General features: G+C 43.5%; 1 protein-coding gene across 2 annotated transcripts in view; it reads left to right on the top strand.

The window, feature by feature from the left end:
* Plcb1 (phospholipase C beta 1) overlaps positions 1–22,384 on the top strand; it is a 660,438-nt gene that overhangs the window by 493,579 nt on the left and 144,475 nt on the right. For both annotated transcript variants that reach the window (XM_057780532.1, XM_057780533.1), the window contains exons 11-12: positions 9,176–9,333; positions 17,089–17,171. In XM_057780532.1, coding sequence (XP_057636515.1) covers positions 9,176–9,333; positions 17,089–17,171 — 241 coding nt within the window. The remainder of the gene's footprint in view (positions 1–9,175; positions 9,334–17,088; positions 17,172–22,384) is intronic.

The raw sequence follows: 22,384 nt of genomic DNA, 5'->3' as shown, positions 1-22,384 counted from the left end.
CAGTAACCAGTACTTCCCACAGAGAGCAAGTTTGGGAAAATACACACACACACACACACACACACACAGACTTGCTGCTGATACTTCTGTCAATAATAAGGCTTAGAGATGAAATTGATTTTCTTAGGAGAGGGAATGGCTTTGCCTTTGTACCTTCAATACTTTCTCAGTCTTTCTCAGTTAGGTCCTTTAAGATCACTGGAATCTACAATCAAGAGGGTGTTGTGTTTTCAGTGGGACAACAGTGAATTCAATGCATTCTTGGTAACCTGGATTGCTCTCCTAGGTGTGGCTGTGAGATCATAGACCCTGAAAGAGCGTCACAGAATTAAAAGTTGGTAAAAATAGTACCCATCTCCATTTATTGAAGGTGACAGTGTTCACAGAAGGAAAACCCCGAGTTGACAGGGGCATCACATTTTGAGAGCATAGCACTTTGAAGGAAAACATCAAAACATTGATAAACGTGAATGTAGACGGCTACCTGCCGGGCTTTAAAGCGTGAGAAATTCTTCAGAAGGTTGGATTAGTAGTGAAGCTGTTAATTCCCAGCTTCTGGTCTTTTCTCTCCCTGGGTGCCTCAGTAATCAAAGTCAAGGCTCCAATGATTGTAACCAGCGTTGCCATAAATGGCAGGGAGCACTGTGGGCACCATTATCCATATGTCTGGAATAGAGCTGCAGCTTGGAGTTCAGTCTGAATTGCAAAGAGTGTTCTTGATCAGGCAGAGATGATATCAAGGAGCAGCTTTAGAAATGCCAAGACTCAAGTGATGCAGGACATAGCCCCAATCCATAGCCCCAGTCGTAGGCAAATATAGTAGGCGAGTGCGGTATTTAAAAGAGAAGTAAGGAATTTCAGGGATGAAAGTAAACTTAAGACTTTAGGGAGAAAGGGAGAAGAATGGAAATTATAACACAGCTAAGAAAGATTATAGGAATTCCACGACAAGGGACAGTTGGGGATATGGATTTTCCCCAAAATATGCTTTCTTGGCATAAAAATAGACAGGAGGACCAATGGAACCCAATCAAAGACCCAGATATTAATCCACACACCTATGAACACCTGATTTTTGACAAAGAAGCAAAAAAAAAATAAATAATGGAAAAAAAGCATATTTAACAAATGGTGCTGGCATAACTGGCTATCAACATGTAGAAGAATGAAAATAGATCCATATCTATCGCCATGCACAAAACTCAATTCATATGGATCAAAAACCTCAACATAAAGCCAGACACACTGAATCTCATAGAAGAGAAAGTGGGAAGTACACTTGAACACACTGGCACAGGAGATAACTTCATAAAAATAACCACAGCAGCACAGAAACTGAGAGAAACAATTAATAAATGGGACCTTCTGAAACTGAAAAGCTTCTGAAAAAGCAAAGGACATGGGCAACAAGACAAAATGACAGCCTATGGAATGGGAAAAGATCTTCACTAACCCCACATCAGACAGAGGGTTGATCTCCAAAATATACAAAGAACTCAAGAAATTGGTCATCAAAAGAACAAATAACCCAATTAAAGAAAAATGGAGTGCAGACCTAAACAGAGAACTCTCAACAGAAGAATCTAAAATGGCTGAAAGACACTTAAGGAAATGCTCAACATACTTAGTCATCAGAGAAATGCAAATCAAAACAACTCTGAGATCCCATCTTACATCTGTAAGAATGGCCAAGATCAAAAACACTGATGGCCATTTATGCTGGAGAGGTTGTGGGGTAATGGGAACACTCCTGCATTGCTGGTAGGAGTGCAAGCTGGTACAGCCCATTTGGATATCTGTATGGCGATTTCTCAGAAAATTATGAAACAACCTTCCTCAAGACCCAGCAATACCACTTTTGGGTATATACCTGAAGGATGCTCAATCATACCACAAGGACATGTGCGCCCAACTATTTTCATAGCAGCATTTTTGTCATAGCCAGAACCTGCAAACAACCTAAATGCCCCTCAACGGAAAAATGGATAAAGAAAATGTGGTACATTTACACATTAGAGTACTAAACAGCAGAGAAAAATAATGGCATCTTGAAATTTGCAGGCAAATGGATGGAGCTAGAAAACATCATATTGAGTGTGGTAATCCAGACCCAGAAAGACAATTATCATATGTACTCACTCATAAGTGGTTCTTAAACATAAAGAAAAGAAAACCAGCCTACAAATCACAATCCCAGAGAACCTAGACAATAGCAAAGTCCCTAAGAGAGACATGTATGGATCTAATCTACATGGGAAGTAGTAAAAGACAAAATCTCCTGAGTAAATTGGGAGCATGGGGACCATGGGAGAGGATGAAGGGGAGGGGAGAGGTAGGGAGGGAAGCAAAGAAAAATGTATAGCTCAATAAAATATATTCTTTGTGACACTTTATTTCTTATAAAAAATGTTCATTTCATGAAGGAGCAAGAGATATACTTTGGAGGGCATTTGCAGGCTGTAGGTACTGGATGGCAAACACAGTCTTTAATGTTTTCAGATTTTTTCATCTCGCAAAACCCACACTTTTCATAAAGTAGATTCAATTCCTTCTAACTGCTTTTTAAATGACGAATGCATTTATAAGCCAGTTCGCAGAAATGTCTCTAAAAGTTCTTTGAATCATTTATGACAGAGCACTCCAGTTTTACTTAGTTACTAGCGACATAAAGTAGCTTCTCTGCTTTTGAAGGAGACAGGAAAACAGTTTATCATGAACCAGGTATGAGTAACGGAGGAATAGAGATCCAGGTTACTCTGGTTGATATGTTCCACTACAAAAAAGGCTGTGCGAAATTTGGTAGTTGTCACCAAAGCAAAGGAAAGCATTAATAAACACAGGTACCGATTTCAAGGACATTGATGAGAGCCTAATGGGGCAGGGTGTAATAAGGGTCCAGATATCATCTCATGGAATTCTTTGCATTCAGCTTGGTGACGGCTGGAGGTCTGGAGATACTGCTATCAACTAGTCATAGTGAGGTCTGATAGGGAAGGAAAGGGAACTAAAACCAGTCCTAGGACTCTTGGGAAGCAGAGGCAGGAAGATTGAAATCAGAGCTCCATAGTATAATCCCCCTAACACATGCGCACATACACGTACACACGCGCGCGCGCACACACACACACACATGCACTCACAGTAAAGGTAATTGGCTTCATGGACCTAAAATAGCCCATGATAATTTTAGCTTTCGTCTTATAATGGTTCATCTTGCCAGGTCATGGCATGTATGGTCAGCCAAGACCAAGCTCTCTGCAGCATCTTATTGTATCAAAAATGTTGGGGTACTTTACCTAGGGTAGTAAGTGTTACCAGGGTCTTCAGGGTTAGTTCTCGGGGTTCTTGGTCATGTTAATAATGGAATTTAAGAATGGACTCAGAAGAAAGCGTGTAAGGACAGATTTATTAGAGTTTATGTCAACAACAACCCAGCAGTAAGGACAAGCAAGCTGTCAATTTCATCAGCTGAGAGAGAAAATACTCGCGGGATGAAGGGAGCAGGTGAAATAACTTCTCTAACAAAGCAGTGAGCAAGCCCAGAGTGCCCCAGAGAACATGCGCAGGTTTGCCCACTGAGATCCAAAGAAGAAAATGGGAAAGTTACACTTCAGAAAAGTAGGCAGGCTTAACAAAGTCCTGAGAACGTAGATAGAAATTGCACACTATTTCATGGTGTTGGTGCCATACTGACACATCTCCCACAACCCCCAGACAGCCGTCTTCAGTTTCCTGTGGCTGTGATGAGTTGCTCTGGCACAAACAGCTTAAAGGAGATAGGGTCCCAGATCAAGGGCACAGTTAATCATGGTAGGGAAGTTGGGTGATAGAAACTTGAAGCAGTTGGTCCCATGGCAACCACAGTCAGGACAAGAGGGACGAGTTCAGAGTGCTGTTCAGCTCCCTTTATCCTGGGATCCTAGCCTGGAGATGATGTTGTATTAGTCAGGATTCTCTAAAGTAACAGAACTTATAGTGGAAAATGTGTGTCTGTGTGTGTGTATGTGTGTGTGTGTGTATGTATGTATGTATGTGTATACATACATGTGTGTCTATAGAGGACTTCTAGAGCAGCTCAGCCTGTGGGCATGTCTGTGGGAGACTGTCTAAACATTCAAATATATATACTTACAGGCTGTCGTCCAGCCAACCCAATGACTGCCTATGACAGAAGTTCCAAGAATCCAATAGTTGTTCAGTTCACATGTCTGGATATGTCAGCTGATCTTTAGTATACACTGGAATCCCAACGAATTAGGCTCTAATGCCAATGAAGGAATGGACTCTAAAAAAGGCAGGGAGTGGGTGCCAAAGAGAGAGAGCTTCCCTCTTCCATGTCCTTATGTAGGCTTCAGCAAAAGGTGTGGCTCTGATTAGAGGTGGGTCTTCCTACCTCAAAAGATCTGGATTAAAGATGTATCTTCCGCCTCAGAGATCCAGATTAGAAGTGAGTCTTCCCACTCCAAATGATTCAATTAAGCACAGGTGTACCCAGCCACTTTGGGGTTTTAATTAATTCCAGATGCAGTCAGGTTGACAACCAAAAATGGCCATCACAGATGCTATGCACAGTAGGACAGTACGTGGGTCTTCTCACCTCAGTTAACAGAATGAAGATAATCCCCCACAGTCGTGCCCAGGGGTCCATCCCCTAGGTGAGCATATAGTCTATAAACTTGGCAGTGAACCCTAGCCATCACAGTACCAGTACATGTACAGACCTGTTCTTTTCTTTTATATGAATGCTGTTTTGTGCAGGAACAAACCCTTGGATGAATGAATCTTACGATTATTTCAGTTCTTCGCTTCCCGTAGTTCAGAAGTTTAGGAAGAACAACAGTGTTAATTCTCACTCCTCCCGCCCTTCTCCTTAATGCAGCCGTCCTGGGGACAGTTTTGCAGTGACAATAAACTTTGAGGCAATCATAAATGGCAAATTGATTATCCAGTGTCAGGAGTTTTCCAGGTTCTTCTATCAGCATTTTTTTTTTTGTCTTTGCAAAAAGACATTTGTGTGTTTAAATGCCCTAATTTTTCTAGGAAACAAAAGTGATTATGCAAATGTACTTAACCAGCCTTTCTGCGCCTTTGCTAGAGCTGTATGGCACTGAGGAGCACCGTCTTTTGTTACGCTGATGGCCGGGTATTGTGCCATGCATATAAAATAAAATTAAGCCAGTTGGCCTAATCCCATTTTCTTTCCCCTGTGTGTCTCCACAGGGCAGATGTTGTCCATTTCAAAGTCATTTTGGCAGTTTTTATCCACAAGTCATCCTTCAGTTGGCTATAAAAAGAAGATCTAAAAGAGCAAAGGGGAGAAAACCTGTCTGCATGCCCACTGCTAAGGAGGGAGAGGCAGGAGGGATTTTAATTTGAGGCTAGCCTAGACTATAGGGCGAGACTGTGACTCTAAATAAATAAAAACAAGTAAATAAATAAATAAATAAATAAATAAAACATATAAGTTTGTGATGTATTGATCAAAGAAACTTCAATTTGTCTGTTTGATAAAAGACTTGTTCCAAAATGTATCTATTATTAATCTTTTAAAAACAATTCTATCTAGTACTTGGTGACTGCCAGGAGTAGAGAGATGGTTCCAAGGTTAAGAACGCTTACTTGTCTTATAAAGGACCAGGTCCAGGTCCCAGCACATGCATGGCAACTCATACTCCACCACCATAACTCTAGTTTGGGGGTTGATACCACCTTCTACCCTCTGCAGCTTCACCACTTGAGCAGTGCATACACATCGACATTAAATGAATGAATAAATAAATATCTTTTAGATTAGTGACTTTCCTTAACTCCTTATGGGAAAAAAAGAAGTACTTGTCCATTGTCCATCAGTGCCATGGCTTTATCATAATTTCATAACTTTGTGACAGAGATCTCACTCAGGCTTCCTGTCGTGAGTCTTTTTCCTCAGAAACATAGACAGTCATGTGTGTGTTTCCCACAGGGCCCAAAACTCTTGAATCACAATCAGTTCGCAAGCTACATCAGTTTTGTTGGCTGCAACTAGTCTGGCAAGTGGACTGAATTTGTTGTGATGGCTAGACACTAACCATCAGCACGCCTTAGTCCAGCCTTGACTACTGATTCTGGCTCTCAGGTCACACACTACCCTTTCCACAGTAAATCTATCTGTGCACATGTGCATATGGAGGTTACAGAATGGCTACATGAGCGTGAAGAGGCCTCGGTAGAGTTCAAGGCATTCAGAGGAGCTTATTAAGAGGCAGAAGCAGGAGGCTGATAGAAATGCATAGAGAGTCTCTATGGGAGTTAGGTAGCAAACCCTGTTGGAGGTGTGGCGGAGGTGCTGATGTAGAATCAAGCACAGAGTCAGAGGGAACCCAGGTTAGTCAAGATGCAAAGGTGAGATGCAGGGCCATGGAGGCCATAGAGATAAAGCACAGGACCCAGTCCATATGAATGGGCAGATGGCAAGTCAGGTAGGCTGCCTCAGCCATGGAGACTGAGTGAGCCAAGCTGAAGCCCGAGAGAGTTGAGTGTTCTTTGCCAGTCTGTTCCTGGAGCATACACCAAGTCAGGTCAGAAAAGTCTATAGGCGAAATATTCTGTCCCACCAGCCAGCTCCCAAATAACCACACAGAGACTTGTTATTAATTATAAAAGCTTGGCTGATAGATTAGACTTGTTTCTATCTAGGTTTTATAACTTAAATTAACCCATTTCTATTTGTGTGGTGCCATGTGACTCATGGCTGGTTACCTCATCTTGTATGCATCCTGATTCCTGTGCATCTGACTGGAGATTTTGCCCTTCTTCATTCCAGTACTCTCTCCCTGTCCCTCAAGTATCACCTAACCTCTTCCTGCCTAGGCATTGGCCATTGAGCTCATTATTAAACCAATGAGAGCAACACATCTTCACAGTCTTCAAAAAGATCGTTCCACATCAAAGTTTACTGTCATTGTGATGTTAGGTGTCCACCTTTTGATGAGGCCCAAGCCTTGTATTCTTTTCTTAGTCTTGTGTGTCCAGTTGATCCTGGTATCTGGTTTTACTTTTATAGATTTGATACACACATCTGCTTTTGGGTCCCGATTCATGGTAATAAATTCATAGGGCAGCACCCTTTTCACAGTCAAGAATAACCTGTATATTATGCTCTGCTTCATGAAGTTGGACACATGGTGGTAGCCACGTGCCAGTCAAGATACAGAGACATTCTTCCTCTGTGTCTATACTCAAAGTGGAGTCAAAGGTTATTTGTAATTGGAGTCTTTCAGAACAAGACAACTTGAAGCCAACATTTTATACAATATGCAGTAAGCATAGAATGGAGCACATTCTGATCTCACCAGTTCCCCTCAGGACCCCAAACCAGGTGACCTTTGTCAAAAGAATTCAGACAAGAAAGACACTCAGAAAACAATATGGAAGATGGGTAGAGCTTATTACAAAGTGAAGAAGAAAGGGCCTAAGAAAGCACTCTTCTGCAGGGAAGGAGTAGTTAGTCAGACCGACCCAGGTACCAATCTCCATTTTTAGGTATATTTGGTATTGCTTTCTAAAATCTCTGGAAGAAACAGCTTGCCTTGGGGGTGTTTTCTGTCCAGATGATTGACATGGCCACTTGAGTTCATTCTGAAGGGAGAGACTAGGTATGTCTTTTCTTCTGGAAAGCCTCTGACCACATCGTAATCCTATGATAATTTGGGCGGTTCAGAAAGTTTTATCTCCACCCAGGGTCAAATATATGACTAATAATTGATTCTTTTGATGAAAAAAAATGTGTATGTGTGGGGGGAAATCACATACTAGAGCAGACTTAAAAAAAACTAAAGAAAGGAAAAACAAAAAGTACACATTTACAAATAATAGCCATATTTTACTAGGAGGAAATAGCCCCGCCTCAAAGTGCCTTCACAAAGCCTGCTACCCCCTCCTTCCTCCTTTTGTCCGACCTGTAGTTATTATTTAATGTGGTATTTTAAAGTGTCGAGGGGCAGTTGTGACGTTTTCTCCGTCTACCACACGGTATTTCAAATCCAGAGGGGATTTGTTGTCATACTTCCCCTCCCTCAGAATCAATTGTGTTTAACAAGGACATGGAAGGTCGTGTTCAAAACTAATTACGAGGATGCTGGTGGAGATTGCTCATTCCTATCTAGCTATGCAGCAGCTTCACTAGGTTCCTTTGGCTCTGCTCACAAATACCAATTTTATCAAGTTTCCCTAGTATTCTTTCTTTGCTTGCACTGTTGGTGTTGACTACACACAACACAATCGTTGGTGCTTTCTGTGTTTCTTCTACAACCTTCGTATTTTTAGCTCTCACACTTAGGACTTGATCAATTTTGCATTAATTTAGTTATGTAGTGTGAAATAGGGATCCGGTTTGTTGGTTTGTTTTGGCATGTGACTGTCCTATTGCCCCAGGTCAACTCATTGAACACACTGATTTTTCTGTACTGAGTTTTACTGGCTACATTGTTGAAAGTCAGGGGGCGATGAACTGAAGGTTTATTTCTAAGCTTTCATTTATTTTGTATTTACCTGTGTATTCTTCCTATGTTGTTGGCATGCCGTCTTGATTACTATAACTTGGTAGTAAGTTCTAAAATTGGAAAGTGTGATTTTTTTCCAACTTCGTTTATATTTTTTAAGATTACATTGGCTAATTAAGCCCACCACCACCACCAATATTGCCATGGAATGTTTGGGTCAGAATATCAATTTCTGCAGCCATATTTCTGTTAGATTTAATATGAATTAAAACTGTACACCAGTTTGGGGAGTGCTGCCATCTTCACTTACTAAGTATCTTCCATGAACAAAACTGTGTATCTACATATTCCCCATGGAAACTTGGGTAACTCAACTGTTCTGTGCCCCTTTCATTATCTGGAGTGGATTCTGTTTCTTATAAAATAGTTATACCAGACAGTTGATTTCTTTCAAGACTAACTGTTGACTACAAAGGTCTGTAGTTGGCTCCTAGTAAGCAGATACTCAGTATGTGTCATTGTTACTATTACAACACCTTTCCCTTTCCTCTCCTGTCCTCTCTTCTCCCAACCCACACTAGGGAGCCCTGATGCCACCTGGGCGACTCCAATGCTTTGTTCTCCAAAACAGCTTTTGACAAAGCCCGCATCCCATACTTTCCTTGATTCAAAGGATTCTGGGGTTTGTTTTGCAGCTGGCCAGTTGGCTGGGAACTCCTCTGTAGAGATGTATCGCCAGGTGCTTCTGTCTGGATGTCGCTGCGTGGAGCTGGACTGCTGGAAGGGAAGGACCGCAGAGGAAGAGCCCGTCATCACCCATGGATTCACCATGACAACAGAAATATCCTTCAAGGTAGAGTGAACCAAGTTTCCAAAAGGCAGCTTGGAGATCTGGCCCTATGCGGGAGGGGGAGTAAAGCTTTCTCAGATAATGTCTGGGCATTGCAATGAAGTTCACAGGATGAGAATGATTTTTGTGTTTAAATTCAGAAGCCAAAATGCAGCAGTTTATCCTACTAACCAAATTATAAAGCTATGGACTTAGGAAAGGAAATATCAAATAAATATCCAAAATATCCCAAAATCCAAACTTTTTGTACACAATATTTGTGATAAACCTTCTGGTTTCAAAGTATTTGGGATTTCAGAGTTTTAGAGGCAAAATGAGAAGCATGTTCATGTCCTAATCTATGATGCTAGGATTAAAACTGGGTATCTGTCAGCCAGAAAACCTCTGATGGTGAGTGACTAGTAACAAGTGTACTTATTTATTTATTTATATAACTATTTATTTATTTATGGTCTTTTGAGAGAGGGTTTCTCTGTAGCTTTGGGGCCTGTCCTGGAACTAACTCTTGTAGACCAGGCTGGCCTCAAACTCAGAGATCCACCTGCCTCTGCCTCTCAAGTGCTGGAATTAAAGGCGTGCACCACCACCACCTGGCTAATCAGTATATTTTTTTTTTCTCATGAATGAAGCAGGTTTATGTCATGGGAAACTGTAGTGTCTTGGTGAATATTTCTTTTGGAGAGCTGACAGTACAGATTTTGATTGGGTGATTTGGAATAGGCTTCAAAGCCTGATTGCCCTGTAGTAGACTGGCTGTTGTTGGAAGCAGAAATAATCCAGTGATTGTGTTCTTGTAAGTCATATTGTCTGTGCTGACATGAAGTTCTCACCACTTCAGAGGAAAATCAGGCAAGAGGAACTGGAAAGTAAGAGTTGTGTTTCTAGGCAAGGTGTGTGACCTGGGTTACCACTGTTTCTAGGGAAGGCCCTGGGACCTGGGTTACCTGTGTCTCTAGGATTATCCCTGTGACCTGGGTTACCAGTGTCTCTAGGCATGGCCCTGGGATCTGGGTTACCTATGTCTTGAGGCATGGTCCTGTGACCTGGGATACCTGTGTCGTCTCTGGTCAGAAGTAGCTCAAGCATAACCTCTTGCCCTAGATACACAAAAGTATGCAGCATCAGTGTGTGGGTCACTGAGATGATGGGGGCAAGGTCACTGAAAATGAGGGGAATGTCACATATGGAGTTAGTGAAACATCAGTATCACTGGAAATGGAAGCAAAGCCTTGGATCAAAAAGACAGTGAATCACACTTTCTTAGTCTTTTCTGTGCCATGGAAGACTCAAGGAAAGGCAGAAAGGGGTCCAGCTATCTTGAGGAAAGTGGGATTTAAAAAAAAAAGATTGAAATGTAGGGAAATTAGTCTTAACCCTGGGTACTTTGGATACATCTAACTAAAACATGTGGAACAGCAAACAAGAGACAGGGTTTTCAGGCCAAATTCTAGTCAGAGAAAAGAATTTTTCTGGTCTAAGCTATTGTGCTGGGAACTAACAGTGTGTTCTATGCCATCAATGTCATTATCAATGTGTGTAGGATGTGCTCTTTGTGGAATATGGTGTTGTTGTTTTAAAGACAGGATCTGTGTACCCTAAACTGGTGTTGAACCCCAGCTCGTGCCTCTGCTTGTGTCTCTAGAATGTAGCATCCCAGACACATGCCTGCACACCCAAGAAGTTAGCCCCTGTTTAGTTCCAGTCTCATGTAATGGGGCTCAGAAATAAAAAGTGGTGCCCAAAGCCAGAGAGAAGAGGCTGGGAATAGCCACCATGCCAGAGCTTCCTCCAAGCGGTGATGGTGGAGAGGGTCCGAGCCTTGGGAGGAGTGGGGACGACCGGCACTACCTTGAGTTTCTGGAAGACTCACCCACCACCCTGTCTGTGCCCCACTTCTACCCCTTAGAGTCCCTTATGAGTTGCAATACTGTTTTCTTAGGGTTTAGTCTACAAAATGGTGTGGGATCCTGGGAACAGAATAAACATCTAGCCCATTCTATGGTTTATTTCTTTTGATCAAAGCCTTGGCTTCCCAGCCTTAGCTTCCGGGTCACGTGGAGTGACTGACTCTTCCTGTGCACTTGACCTACGAGTGGTTCTTCAGTCACACCTGTAAGCCTCTGATCTCTGCTTGCTGAGTGTCCCTGCCTGAACTCCTGCAGCCAGCTTTTTGACCATGTCCAAATATTGTCAGCTTTAGAGGCTTAGGGTATCAGCCAGCCCAGAGGACTATATCCCTTGGCCTGCTGGTGGATAGGGTAACCAGGGTGGCCAGATAGGGCCCAGGTAGACCCTCCAGACCCCTACCCCTACGCTCTTGCTCATGCAATATGGAAAGTCATGGACATGGGGGCTGGGGCGGGTAAGTGGAAATGCTGACTTGAATTGTAGAAAAGTTCAATAGCAGATTTTTTTTTCTCTTCACTAAGAGCCCCTCAAGTGCAGTGCAGGACCCATGTGAAGGGCTCCTAAGACTGGTGCTTAGAGACCTCTCTTCCCTCAGACAAATCCAGTCCCTGCTCTGCGCAATTGTAGTGTGCATTCCCAGAGCCCATGAGTAAGACAAGTTTGGAATGGTGAGATTAGGAACAAGGGATGGGGCCTTCCACTCTCCGTCGTCTCCTCCTCAAATTGATCCTTGCCACTTAACTGTGTCATTCACTCAACTTGCGCTATAACAAGGACTTTGTGAGCCTCTTGCTGTTTCCTGAGCCTACCAGGCAGGCTGTGTCACCGCACAGATTGTACTGAAGTTCTTGGCTTACTTCTTTGAAGTGCTCTCAAATGTCACTCCAGTAAATGACTTCTAGGGCATCTCTATTTCATACTACTACTAGGGGTGACCCCATACCATTCAGAATGAAATTCTCATTACCCCCTCACTCTGTATTTTTAAATTTCCATGTGGTATCCAATCACCTTGCGACAATCTGCTTAACTTCATCACTGCGTTTACGTAATCCCCACAAAGGCAGGGTCCTTCATTCTGTGAGCCAAGCTCATCTCCCTACAGTACATTGAATTAAACTTGACACAGAGGCTCTGATCAATAAAGATCTGGAGTTTTGCCATCCTAGACCAATCAAAGGGCAGCCTCCCTTTCATTCCGTCACCTTTCCTCTGTCCATTATGTAAGAGATCTGCCTCTCCACTGTCTCGTGTGAAATTCCATAGATAGCAGCATGTTGGTGGGCAGCGAACATTCCTTCCACTGTTTCCTGTGCCTTTGGAACTGACTTCCCCAGTGTGACTGGACTGCACCTGACAGTTCCGTGCATACCGCAGCAGCCTAAGTGCAAAGCTTTTCACTTGGGCGTCACAGCGTTTATCTGCCCTGAGTTTATGTGTTCCTGAGCACTGCCACGTGATGCAACTGACAAAGCAAGGGTTCCTGTTGATATATGATACCTGCTTATTGTATGGACAAAACCAACATGCTACACTCTAGGGAGAGGGGGGACGCTGTAAGTCAGCCTCTTTCTGGGGTTGTGGCCCTGGCTCTACTTCTTCTCCCCCACAGCTTTGTTTCTGTTTTTATGCCACCTGTCCTGGTCTTTCTGATGGCTGTTCTCGAAATTCACCCTTCTGTCTCCATCTCCCCATTCACACCCGGCCTCTGTCCTCTTTACCTAGGACGGCCACCACACTTCCCTCTCCATCCCAGGACTTGTCTCCCCTCAGGCAGCTACATTTGATCAGCCATTATATGGAACAGAATGGAGAAAGGCACGTGATAGAAATGGATGAAATGGTCAACCCAAGCATTTCTAAAAATAAGACTTCGTTTTCGGAAATAATTTAGGGTGTAATTTTATATGGCTCCACCAATGTCCACCTGTCTAAATTCCCACTGCTCCTGTCTGTCAAGGGCAAAGGAGTTCAAGGGAAGTTTTGCCAGAGGAAGTTACTCATTGATCTGTGTATTCAGTAGGTGTGGTGGTTTCAAAGAAAATGACCCCCAAAAGGAATGGCACTATTGGGGCCGTGTGGCTTTGTTGGAGTAGGTGTGGTCTTGTTGGAGGAAGTGTGTCACTGTGGAGGTGGGCTCTGAGCTCTCACCTGTGCTCAAGCCACACTCAGTGAGATAGTCTACTTCTTGTTGCCTGCATAGTCTTGGAGGAATAGAAAGCAATGGTACAAGAAAGGTCTTTCCCACCCATGTCACTAATGGAGCATGTGTGAAAGAACGAAGCTTAAAAGCCATTGCTAGTTTTCTGACACTTACAAAATATTTTGAAACCTTAAAAAAGAACAAAAGTCCCCTTACGAGGACTTAGAGAGTTCTCATTTGTGACCAACTTAAAATGTTAGACAAAATTCAGTAATGTCGTGTTTGATATGAACATTTGAAAGAGCGTTTTAAGCAGTAGTTAAAAGTATTGTAGAGCTGGAGGAGAACTGGGCAGAGAGAGAAGGGAGGAGGATGGGTGAGAAAGAGTACAGATGTTGGGGTGCTGCTCTCCAGCTGACTGACCGGCCAACGATGAAGGGCTCAAGGACCAGCTCTGGCTCTGTCGGCCGCAAGATCTTGGGAAATCTTCCCATCAGTTCAAACCTTATCAGCAAACAGCAAACAGGTGGTAGGAATACACTCCTCTTGGGCTCACTGTAAACAGAAATGCAGGTCATGACCAGTCCAGCACACGGGGAGAACCCTGCAGATGTGAGTCACTGGCATCTTAACTAGAATGCAGAAAGCCAAACTTGCTGCTTCTCTTTGCGAAGATAAAGGTTGTCGTGTATGGAATAAGAATCCATGGGGATTCTTATTCACCCAGACTGTAGTGTATGCAATAAGAATCTATGGGAATCCTTATTCACCCAGACTGAGGGCTGAGACTAGAATTAAATCCCCTGTAAGACTGGGGAGGGAAGTTTCAGTGTCCTGTCTGCTTGGCCCATGCCCACTAAGAAGGTGCCAGCACCAGCCTGACTTGGTTGGGAGCCTGTTTGCATCCACAACCTGTGTGCAAATGTATGACATAAAAAATGTTACCTCCTGACATCACTTGCTTTTTATAGTGCACTTATTTTGATGGACTCGGCTGTGATAGAAAGTTCAATTGATTATGTATGAAAGGCAATCTGTGAGTTCACTTCCAAGAAACAGTAAGCGTGGTTCTTGCTCTGTGCAAGCACATCCTTCTTAGAAGATATATGCAAATGCAGCCCAGAATTAGAATGCCTCATTTATACTCCGGAGCAAGGGAAGTGGCTTAATGGTGTGTTTATAAAGAAAGCTTTGCACCACACAGGAAAGGAAGAGGAGTCCGTGGGAAAGGCTTTAGTGTGCAGAATGGGAGCAGAAGTTACAACTGGACAGGAGAAGGTGCAAAGAGTCTATGTAAATGAACGCAGTGTATGGGAGTGTGACGCTTGAATAGTATGCATGGTGGAACACTTAATAAAGAAGGGGCTGGGGAGATGGCTCAGTGGTTATAAGCATTGATTGTTCCTCCAGAGGACATGGGTTTGATTCCCAGAAGCCACAGGACAGATTACAAGGGTCTGTAACTCCAGTTCCAGGGGGGTCTGCTGCCCTCTTCTGTTCTCTATGGGCACTGCATGCACATGGTGCGCAGGCATACATGCAGACAAAAATTTTCACACACATAAAATTTTTAAAAATCGAGGACTACTGAGAACTGAAGAACAATGGCAATGGGTTCTTGATCCTATTGCACGTAATGGCTTTGTGGGAGCCCAGGTAGTTTGGATGCTCACCTTAATAGACCTGGATGGAGGTGGGTGGTCCTTGGACCTCCCACAGGGCAGGGAAACCTGCTTGCCCTTTGGGCTGAGGAGGGAGGAAGACTTGATTGGGGGAGGGGGGAATGGGAGGTGGTGGCGGGGAAGAGGAAGAAATCTTTAATAATTAAATTAATTAATTAATAAAAAAGAAAAAAAATAATACATAACAAAAAAAATTTTTAAAAATCTTATAAATAAATAAGTAAATGAGATTGTATGTCAATATCAGTTAAGTAAAAAAAAAAAAAGCACTTTGGAAAAATAGTGCTCAAATGCCCAGTGGTGAATATACTTTGCAATCTGATCCTTTGTTCATCACTGTAGACAGTTTATAATGAAAAATAATTTGGAAACCTGTGAGAGACTATGAATGAGTCCCTATTATTCAACTCAGGTTTTTTTCTTTCGAGAGTCTACTCCTAGAAGAATGCACCCATCCAACAAATGATGACTAGTTAATTCAATCGTGGTACTTCCATCTTTCTAGAATTTTGTGTAGAGTTACTGAAGCTTATGACATATAATCTATTTTCATTGTTGAGTGTAAAACCTAAGGTGCCGAGTATCCTACCACTGGGCTCCAACTCCAGTCCTGGCGTATACTTTTAAAACAAGTATAAAAGGAAAAGGAAAGTATTGCTACATGTTAGAACACACGTGACCTTTGAAAGCACACCAACCCCCAAAGCCATGTATTCCACAGTTGCATGCATTTGAAATGTTTGGGAAAGCAGAACGAAGAAGACATAAGGATTCAGGTTGTAGAGCCGATTGCTGAGAGTGTGAGTGTGAGGTAGGGCTTGGGGAAAGCAGGCAACTGCTAGCGGGGCTGTAGTTGGGGAGGACAATGGAATGGAGGAAGTCTCTGTTGGCAATTATGCAATTTGGGATGCTTTAGACACTATTGTCAGGAACGCAAGGCCTATCTCCATTTTGTTTGCTGTTTGTTTGATTTTGACACAGACTATCAAAACCAGAATCTTGCCAACTCTAGGCAGATACCCTGCCACCAGGCTACACTCCTATCCTTTTATTTATCTCTTAATAGCCATATTTATAAAAATATAGATTATCAAAACTATTATCAAAACAAAGTCACACAAATGCATGAAAAGATAGACCAGAAGCAAATATAACCAAGTGCTAATAGCAGTTTGGTTCAGAAAGTAAATTTATGAGTAAACATTTTTGCCTTATCGTATTATAAAAATTTTCCTGACAAGACTAAAACGGTTTCATTACAAAAAAGTGGAAGCTACAATCAGCAAATAGAAATACTTTCCCCACCTGCCCCTCCACCAAAGCCCACACTTTTTTCTCTTTTAATCATACAGAACCAAAATCCAGAACGACACAGCCCATTCCAGCCATTCCAAGCCATTTGATATAATTCTGCAATTTTTTTTTTTTTTTTTTTTTTTAAAAGACAGCTATGTCTCTTCTGGAAGCCTTTGTTTTTTTTGGATTTTCGAGACAGGGTTTCTCCGTAGCTTTTGGTTCCTGTCCTGGAACTAGCTCTTCTAGACCAGGCTGGCCTCGAACTCACAGAGATCTGCCTGCCTCTGGCTTTGTGGGAGCCTAGGCAGTTTGGATGCTCACCTTACTAGACCTGGATGGAGCTGGGTGGTCCTTGGACTTCCCACAGGGCAGGGAACTCGGATTACTCTTAGGGATGATGAGAGAGGGAGACTTGATGGGGGAGGGGGAGGGAAATGGGAGGTGGTGGCGGGGAGAAGGCAGAAATCTTTAATAAATAAATAAATAAAAATTAAAAAAAAAGACAGCTATTAGAGCTGGGCATGTGGTCAGTAGTAGAGCATTCATGAGGGCCTGGTTTTAACCCCAGAACTGCTATAAACAAACAGCAATGGAAACAAACCAGACACACACAAAGACTGAAACAAACACCCCTCCCCGCCGTACTAATGGAATGGATTTAACTCCAAGAAAAAAAAATGCACACACATTGCTCAGTGTTGAATATATATGTGTGTGTTCTTCTCTTAGGAAGTCATAGAAGCCATCGCAGAGTGTGCGTTCAAGACGTCACCTTTTCCCATCCTCCTGTCCTTTGAGAACCATGTGGATTCGTAAGTATCTGGAACATTCAGTGAGCAGTCTTCCTAAAGAGGCCTCTTTAGCAATTTCCCACCCGAGTTTGAATGCTTTGCTCTCATCGATGGTGTCCTTCAATCATGTTGTGCACTAAGTGGAAAGCTCTCATCTGCCAAGGAAGAACTGTTCATTTAAATCCTAGTAGCTCTGAGCTAGCCTCTGGGCTTGTGGGGTCTATCTTCATGCCATAGGACGATTTTGAGGACTTTGCTTTACAGTGTGGTAGAGTTCATTGTCTTTGTACTAATGGTCTATTACTGACTTGGAATGCAGTGGGCCATGGGCCATTCCTTTTTTTTTTTTTTTTTTTTTTTTTTTTTTTTGGTAGACCAGGCTGGCCTTGAACTCACAAAGATCCAAAGATCTACAGGCCTCTGCCTCCCGAGTGCTGGGATTATAGGCATGAGCCACCACCGTCCAGTGATTCTTAAAGATTTCTTTCAGCAACTGCTCCTGCTACAAATCTCATGAATTTTATTGTCTTACAAGTCCAGTTCCCTCTGCCTGTGTCTGGTGGTGGAACACAGTCTTCCTTCTTTAAACCTTAGTTTGAAGTGACCAGTTATCTCAGTATCTGTTTCTAGTTTGTTCTCAGGACAGCGCACCATTTACTGCCCTATGTTGTTTTATTGCAAGCATCTCATCCTGTGGATGATAAAATCTCTATACATGATTTTCCTCACACTCCCGAGGAGGCATGGATGAGAACAGAATTTATTCCATTTCTTGCTATTTCTCCTCACCCCTGCAGTGACTGCATTTAACACCTGGTTTGCAGCAACAGCTCAGATTTGCAAGGGACTTTGTCATTTTTCCTTGAATTCCAACAACACCTAGCCACTTTTTGTTTAGGCATAACAGTTTTTCAGACTTGCTGGCAGTGCCTGGCTTTTGTTTTCTTTAATAATGGGCCTTCAGCAGTGTTATTTTCTTAAAGGAGTATGTCTGCTTAAAGGAGACAAAATCGAGAAATGCAGTTCAATTTACAGTCTAACCTGCTACCCAGTAAACTCTCCCTTGAGGTAGGCAGAGCAACCACATCTATGACCACCACTGGCATAGGAAAACAGCACCAAACACTGTTCCTAATATGTTACATGCTCATGCAACCCGTACTATAAACCCTACTGTTGACCAAAGGAACAGTAGAGTCACCCTTATTTTACAGGTAAAGAAACTGAATTCCAAGTGAGTATTTAGCTTGCCCAAGGCTGTGCAACTGAGGTGAGATTCCAACCAAGCTAGCCTGGCTTCAGAATGTAGGCTCTGAATCAACAATACATACATGCTGATGCACGTGCACATGCCTGCATATGTGGGCACACACACACACACATACACACACACCACATCAGAAACCCCCAAGACATGAAATCAAGACAACCATAGCTCATCTGTCAGCCAATGTTCGCTCTGATGTGGCTTGTGATCCTCTACTCCAATTGCTCCAGGATGTGCTTGGCAATCCTCCACTCCAATTGCATGGAGAGCCCAAACTCTGCACCAAACCTAATTCCCACCCTGTGCACAAAGACAAAGAGGCTATAGCACCAGGATGCTGCATGTTCTGGGTAAATGAATGTAGCTGTTGCAAGTTATGTGTAATTCACACATGAGGAAAGAAAACCGGGAAATGACCTTCCTGGGACACACACGTGTGTCAATGTTAATGACAGCACAGAGCAGAAGTGTTGACTTCTGATACGAGAGGAAGTTGTTTGACAGGTCCTCCTTCACCTCCATGTAGCTAAGTAGGTCAACCATAGGCTTTCCCAGGAGGAATACCATGCACCCACTGAAAGCAGTGGACTGCCTTAGTGGGTAGACCCCTATATTTGATGGGTGGGACATCTCACCTAATTCAACCTTGCTCCTCATGTCCTAGCTCTTTCTTTGTCTCCCAAAGTAAAGCAACCCTCAGAATCTTGAACACAGTGACCTAACACCACACCCCACACACATCACGGACCTGCTTTCCATCTCTAGTAAACCACCTCAGGCTCCTCTGTGCCGTGTCTGCAAGGCCCGGGCTCAGAGCTGCTCCCTGCTAATTCGGTCCACACTATCAAAAAATATGCTTATGTGGGGTGGGGAGAAGTTCACAGATTTTACTATTTTTCTCCTCAAAAAATCTAAATCACCTACCCATAGATAATGGGGGATGCTGCGCTTAGCTATTCTCTACTCTCACTTGCCTGCTGCTGAGGATCCCCCAGAGAGCTGCTCCCCACTTTCTGAATTAGAACCCCTGTTTTAAAAGGGCCCCCACTACCTGCCAGCAATATGGCTCAGTGAGTGAAGGTGTGGGCTCTGGAAGCCTGGCAACCGGAGCTCAGTCTCACAACCTACAAAAGGTGCTGGGAGAGAACCAGCTGTGCAGAATTGAGTTCCCATCTCCACATAGCCACTGTGTAGCACACAGGCTTCTCGCTGTACACTCACCCACCACCACCACCACCACCACCACCACTACAAACAAGAAGAGGGGGGAGGGGAGGGAGGGAGAAAAGGAGGGAGGGAGACAGAGAATGTTAGTTTTATAAGGTCCTACTTGATGTGTGATTTAGCATTTTCAAAGAAAGAATCTTATATTGAATTGGGTCGAAGTGACTTCCAAGCTCGGCTTTACCACGAACTGAGATTTTGGCAAGGTCCGAAAAGGGCATTGCTTTAGTTTAGTTTGTAGCGTTTTACCCCATGCCATGGGGTATGTTCTTTGTCAGAAGACTGGCTTCTTTGGCAGATACTATGAGGATATTTTAATGTGTTTAGGAATGTATGCCATGACATGAAGCTCATGTGTGTGAATTTTTCTCTTTAATTTCATTACCATGGCATTTGATGTTGATTCTCTAAAAGCTACAGAATTTCTTTGCTAATTGTCGTTAATGCCATTTATTTCTTTGCGTATGACCTGCAATTGAGCTCTCTCTGTTTTCCACTGATGTGTGTGCGTGCATGTGTGTGCACGTGTGTGTGTTCAGTTCACTCTCTGCTCTCTTAGGAAGGCACTTGTTTTTATTGAGAACACAAATGGCCTGACTGTTGAATAGTACACTTCGCTACCTTCGATACCTGCATCTTCCTCCCGTCTCTGCACAGACGTTTTTCTCAATGCAGTCCCCAAGGTAGCAGCATATGTTCCCTGGGAACTTCTTAGAAATTAGATCTGGATGGTGGCCCTATACGAGGTTCTAAGTGTGAAGCTTCATTTCAATGACACTCCACGTGGTTTGAATGACGTGTGTGGCTCATCAGCTATTCACATCAGAATTACTCATAGCCTTGCCCAAAATGCAGGTTCGCTGCATTGTTCTAGGTTCTTCAGTGCAGCCTGGAATAGGTGCCCTTCTCCCAGCTGAAGCCAGAGAACACATGGGCCTTGCTGACTTCTTGTGTAAATTACCATGGGGCAAAAAATCATCTACCTCACCAACCACTTCCCTGCCTGTTCAAAAGGTCCCATCCATGTAGCTAGCGGGTTGTTCATAAACCACCACCTCCGGTATATTTCAGGGCTTAGTCAATGGCCAGTCCTTTCTCACACTTCTGAGAGCTATCATCCTCTATCCTTAGGGCTCCAGAGACCACACAGTAAAATCCTGTTCAAGCAAGACAGAACAGTGAAGTATCAGGCTTTGCTGTGGACATGATTTCAGCTGAGGCAGGGGGATTGCTTGTTTGAAGCCAGACTGGGATACACAGTTTGAAGCCATCTTCAGTTACATAAGAAGATCTTGTCTCAAAGGAAAGATGTAAACTTGTCATGTAGGGCTTTGCAAGTTCTTGGAATCTTTTGTTTAATTCTCCCTGCAGTTCCAGGAAGATAATAACTTTGAGAGTTGACATATGAACCCCCAAAGCTCACCTGACGATGGAGTCCTGCTTTGTTTTTGTTAGAAACAGGTATAATGAGCACTTTCCTTCTGCACCACAGCAGAGTGCCAGTCTAAGTACCCCCTTCCCAGAAAACACAGTGTATTCTAGGCTTTCCCTTCAGGGAAGGAGTGAAAATATGAATTATATCTCATAATCTTTATGATTTACGGTAAAGCACCATCATTTTCGTTGCAGTTACTAGTCCTCTCTTCAGTGTGTTTTTTAACTAGAATGAAGTGTCTTTGCAGGATAACCAGGGGAAGTCAAGACCCACAGTCTGTAGATCACAATCAACCCCAACCCAGCAGTACTGGGTACCGCGTAATGATGTTTATCACTGCACAGGATGAGAAAACTGTGTTTTAATTGCATCTGAAAAGGTCAAGGAAAACAGGAGTGCTGCAAGGATGTGGATGTTCCTCTCTCAGCATCATTGCCAGAGCTGGAGTCACAGGCTGTCTCGGCTAGCCACAGACAGGGCATCCCAGCCCCGTGGGATCCTTGTATATGCATCTTGCTCTGGCAGTTCTTCTAAGGTGTTTGTACCCATTGCTTCATTGTACCTTCTCAGAATCCTTTGTTCAGTTCCAGGAGCAGTTAAAACCCTTCTCCTGGGACAGATTCAGACCAGTTCAGAGCAAGGAACTCAACTCTGCAAAGCCTGGTCTCCAGCCCCTTCAGAATAGGCTCCTCCCCGCAGCCAGCATGGGCTGCCTCCTCCCTCTACTCCACTCTTCCCCGGCACAGAAAGGTTGCTAGCATGCAAATCTGGGCCCAGGGGTGTTTATCTGCCTGTCTTCTCAGCACCCTGGCCATTGAGGCAGGAGGCTCTCAAACATCATGCCAGCCCAGACTGAACAGTGAGGCCATGTCTCAGAAACTCAGGAAAGAGAAGACTTGCAGATAGCTTTTGCCAAGGCTGCTTTGTCCTTCCTCCAGCAACCCTCTCATGCACACACAAACCCACATCTGCTTGGTTTTCTTCTGCATGTGCGGTTCTCTATGCAACTACTCTCTTCTTATTCTCGCTCTTCCTTCCCCTCTGTCCTCCTCATAGATACCCCCTCTTCTACCTTCTGTTGTGTTCATGCCTTTCTCCCAAGAATTCACCTGGAATCGTGAAAACATTCCTATCCCAGGTGCCTTACAGTTGACATAAAACCAGGGAATCTAACAAAAGGAACAAAGTTTCTAACTCTGGAATCTCTTGGCTCCAGAGACAGGAAAAGGCTGTACTGTGCCCTCATCTGGGTTGTTAAAAACAGCCCCACACAACCAGCCTGCAAGCTGCACGTGTGTGATATGTGTG

The sequence above is a fragment of the Chionomys nivalis genome, chromosome 9 (assembly GCF_950005125.1).
Source record: "Chionomys nivalis chromosome 9, mChiNiv1.1, whole genome shotgun sequence".
NCBI lineage: Eukaryota > Metazoa > Chordata > Mammalia > Rodentia > Cricetidae > Chionomys > Chionomys nivalis.
The sequence above is the reverse complement of the archived record's forward strand: the minus strand, read 5'-3'. Positions and strand labels throughout refer to the sequence as shown.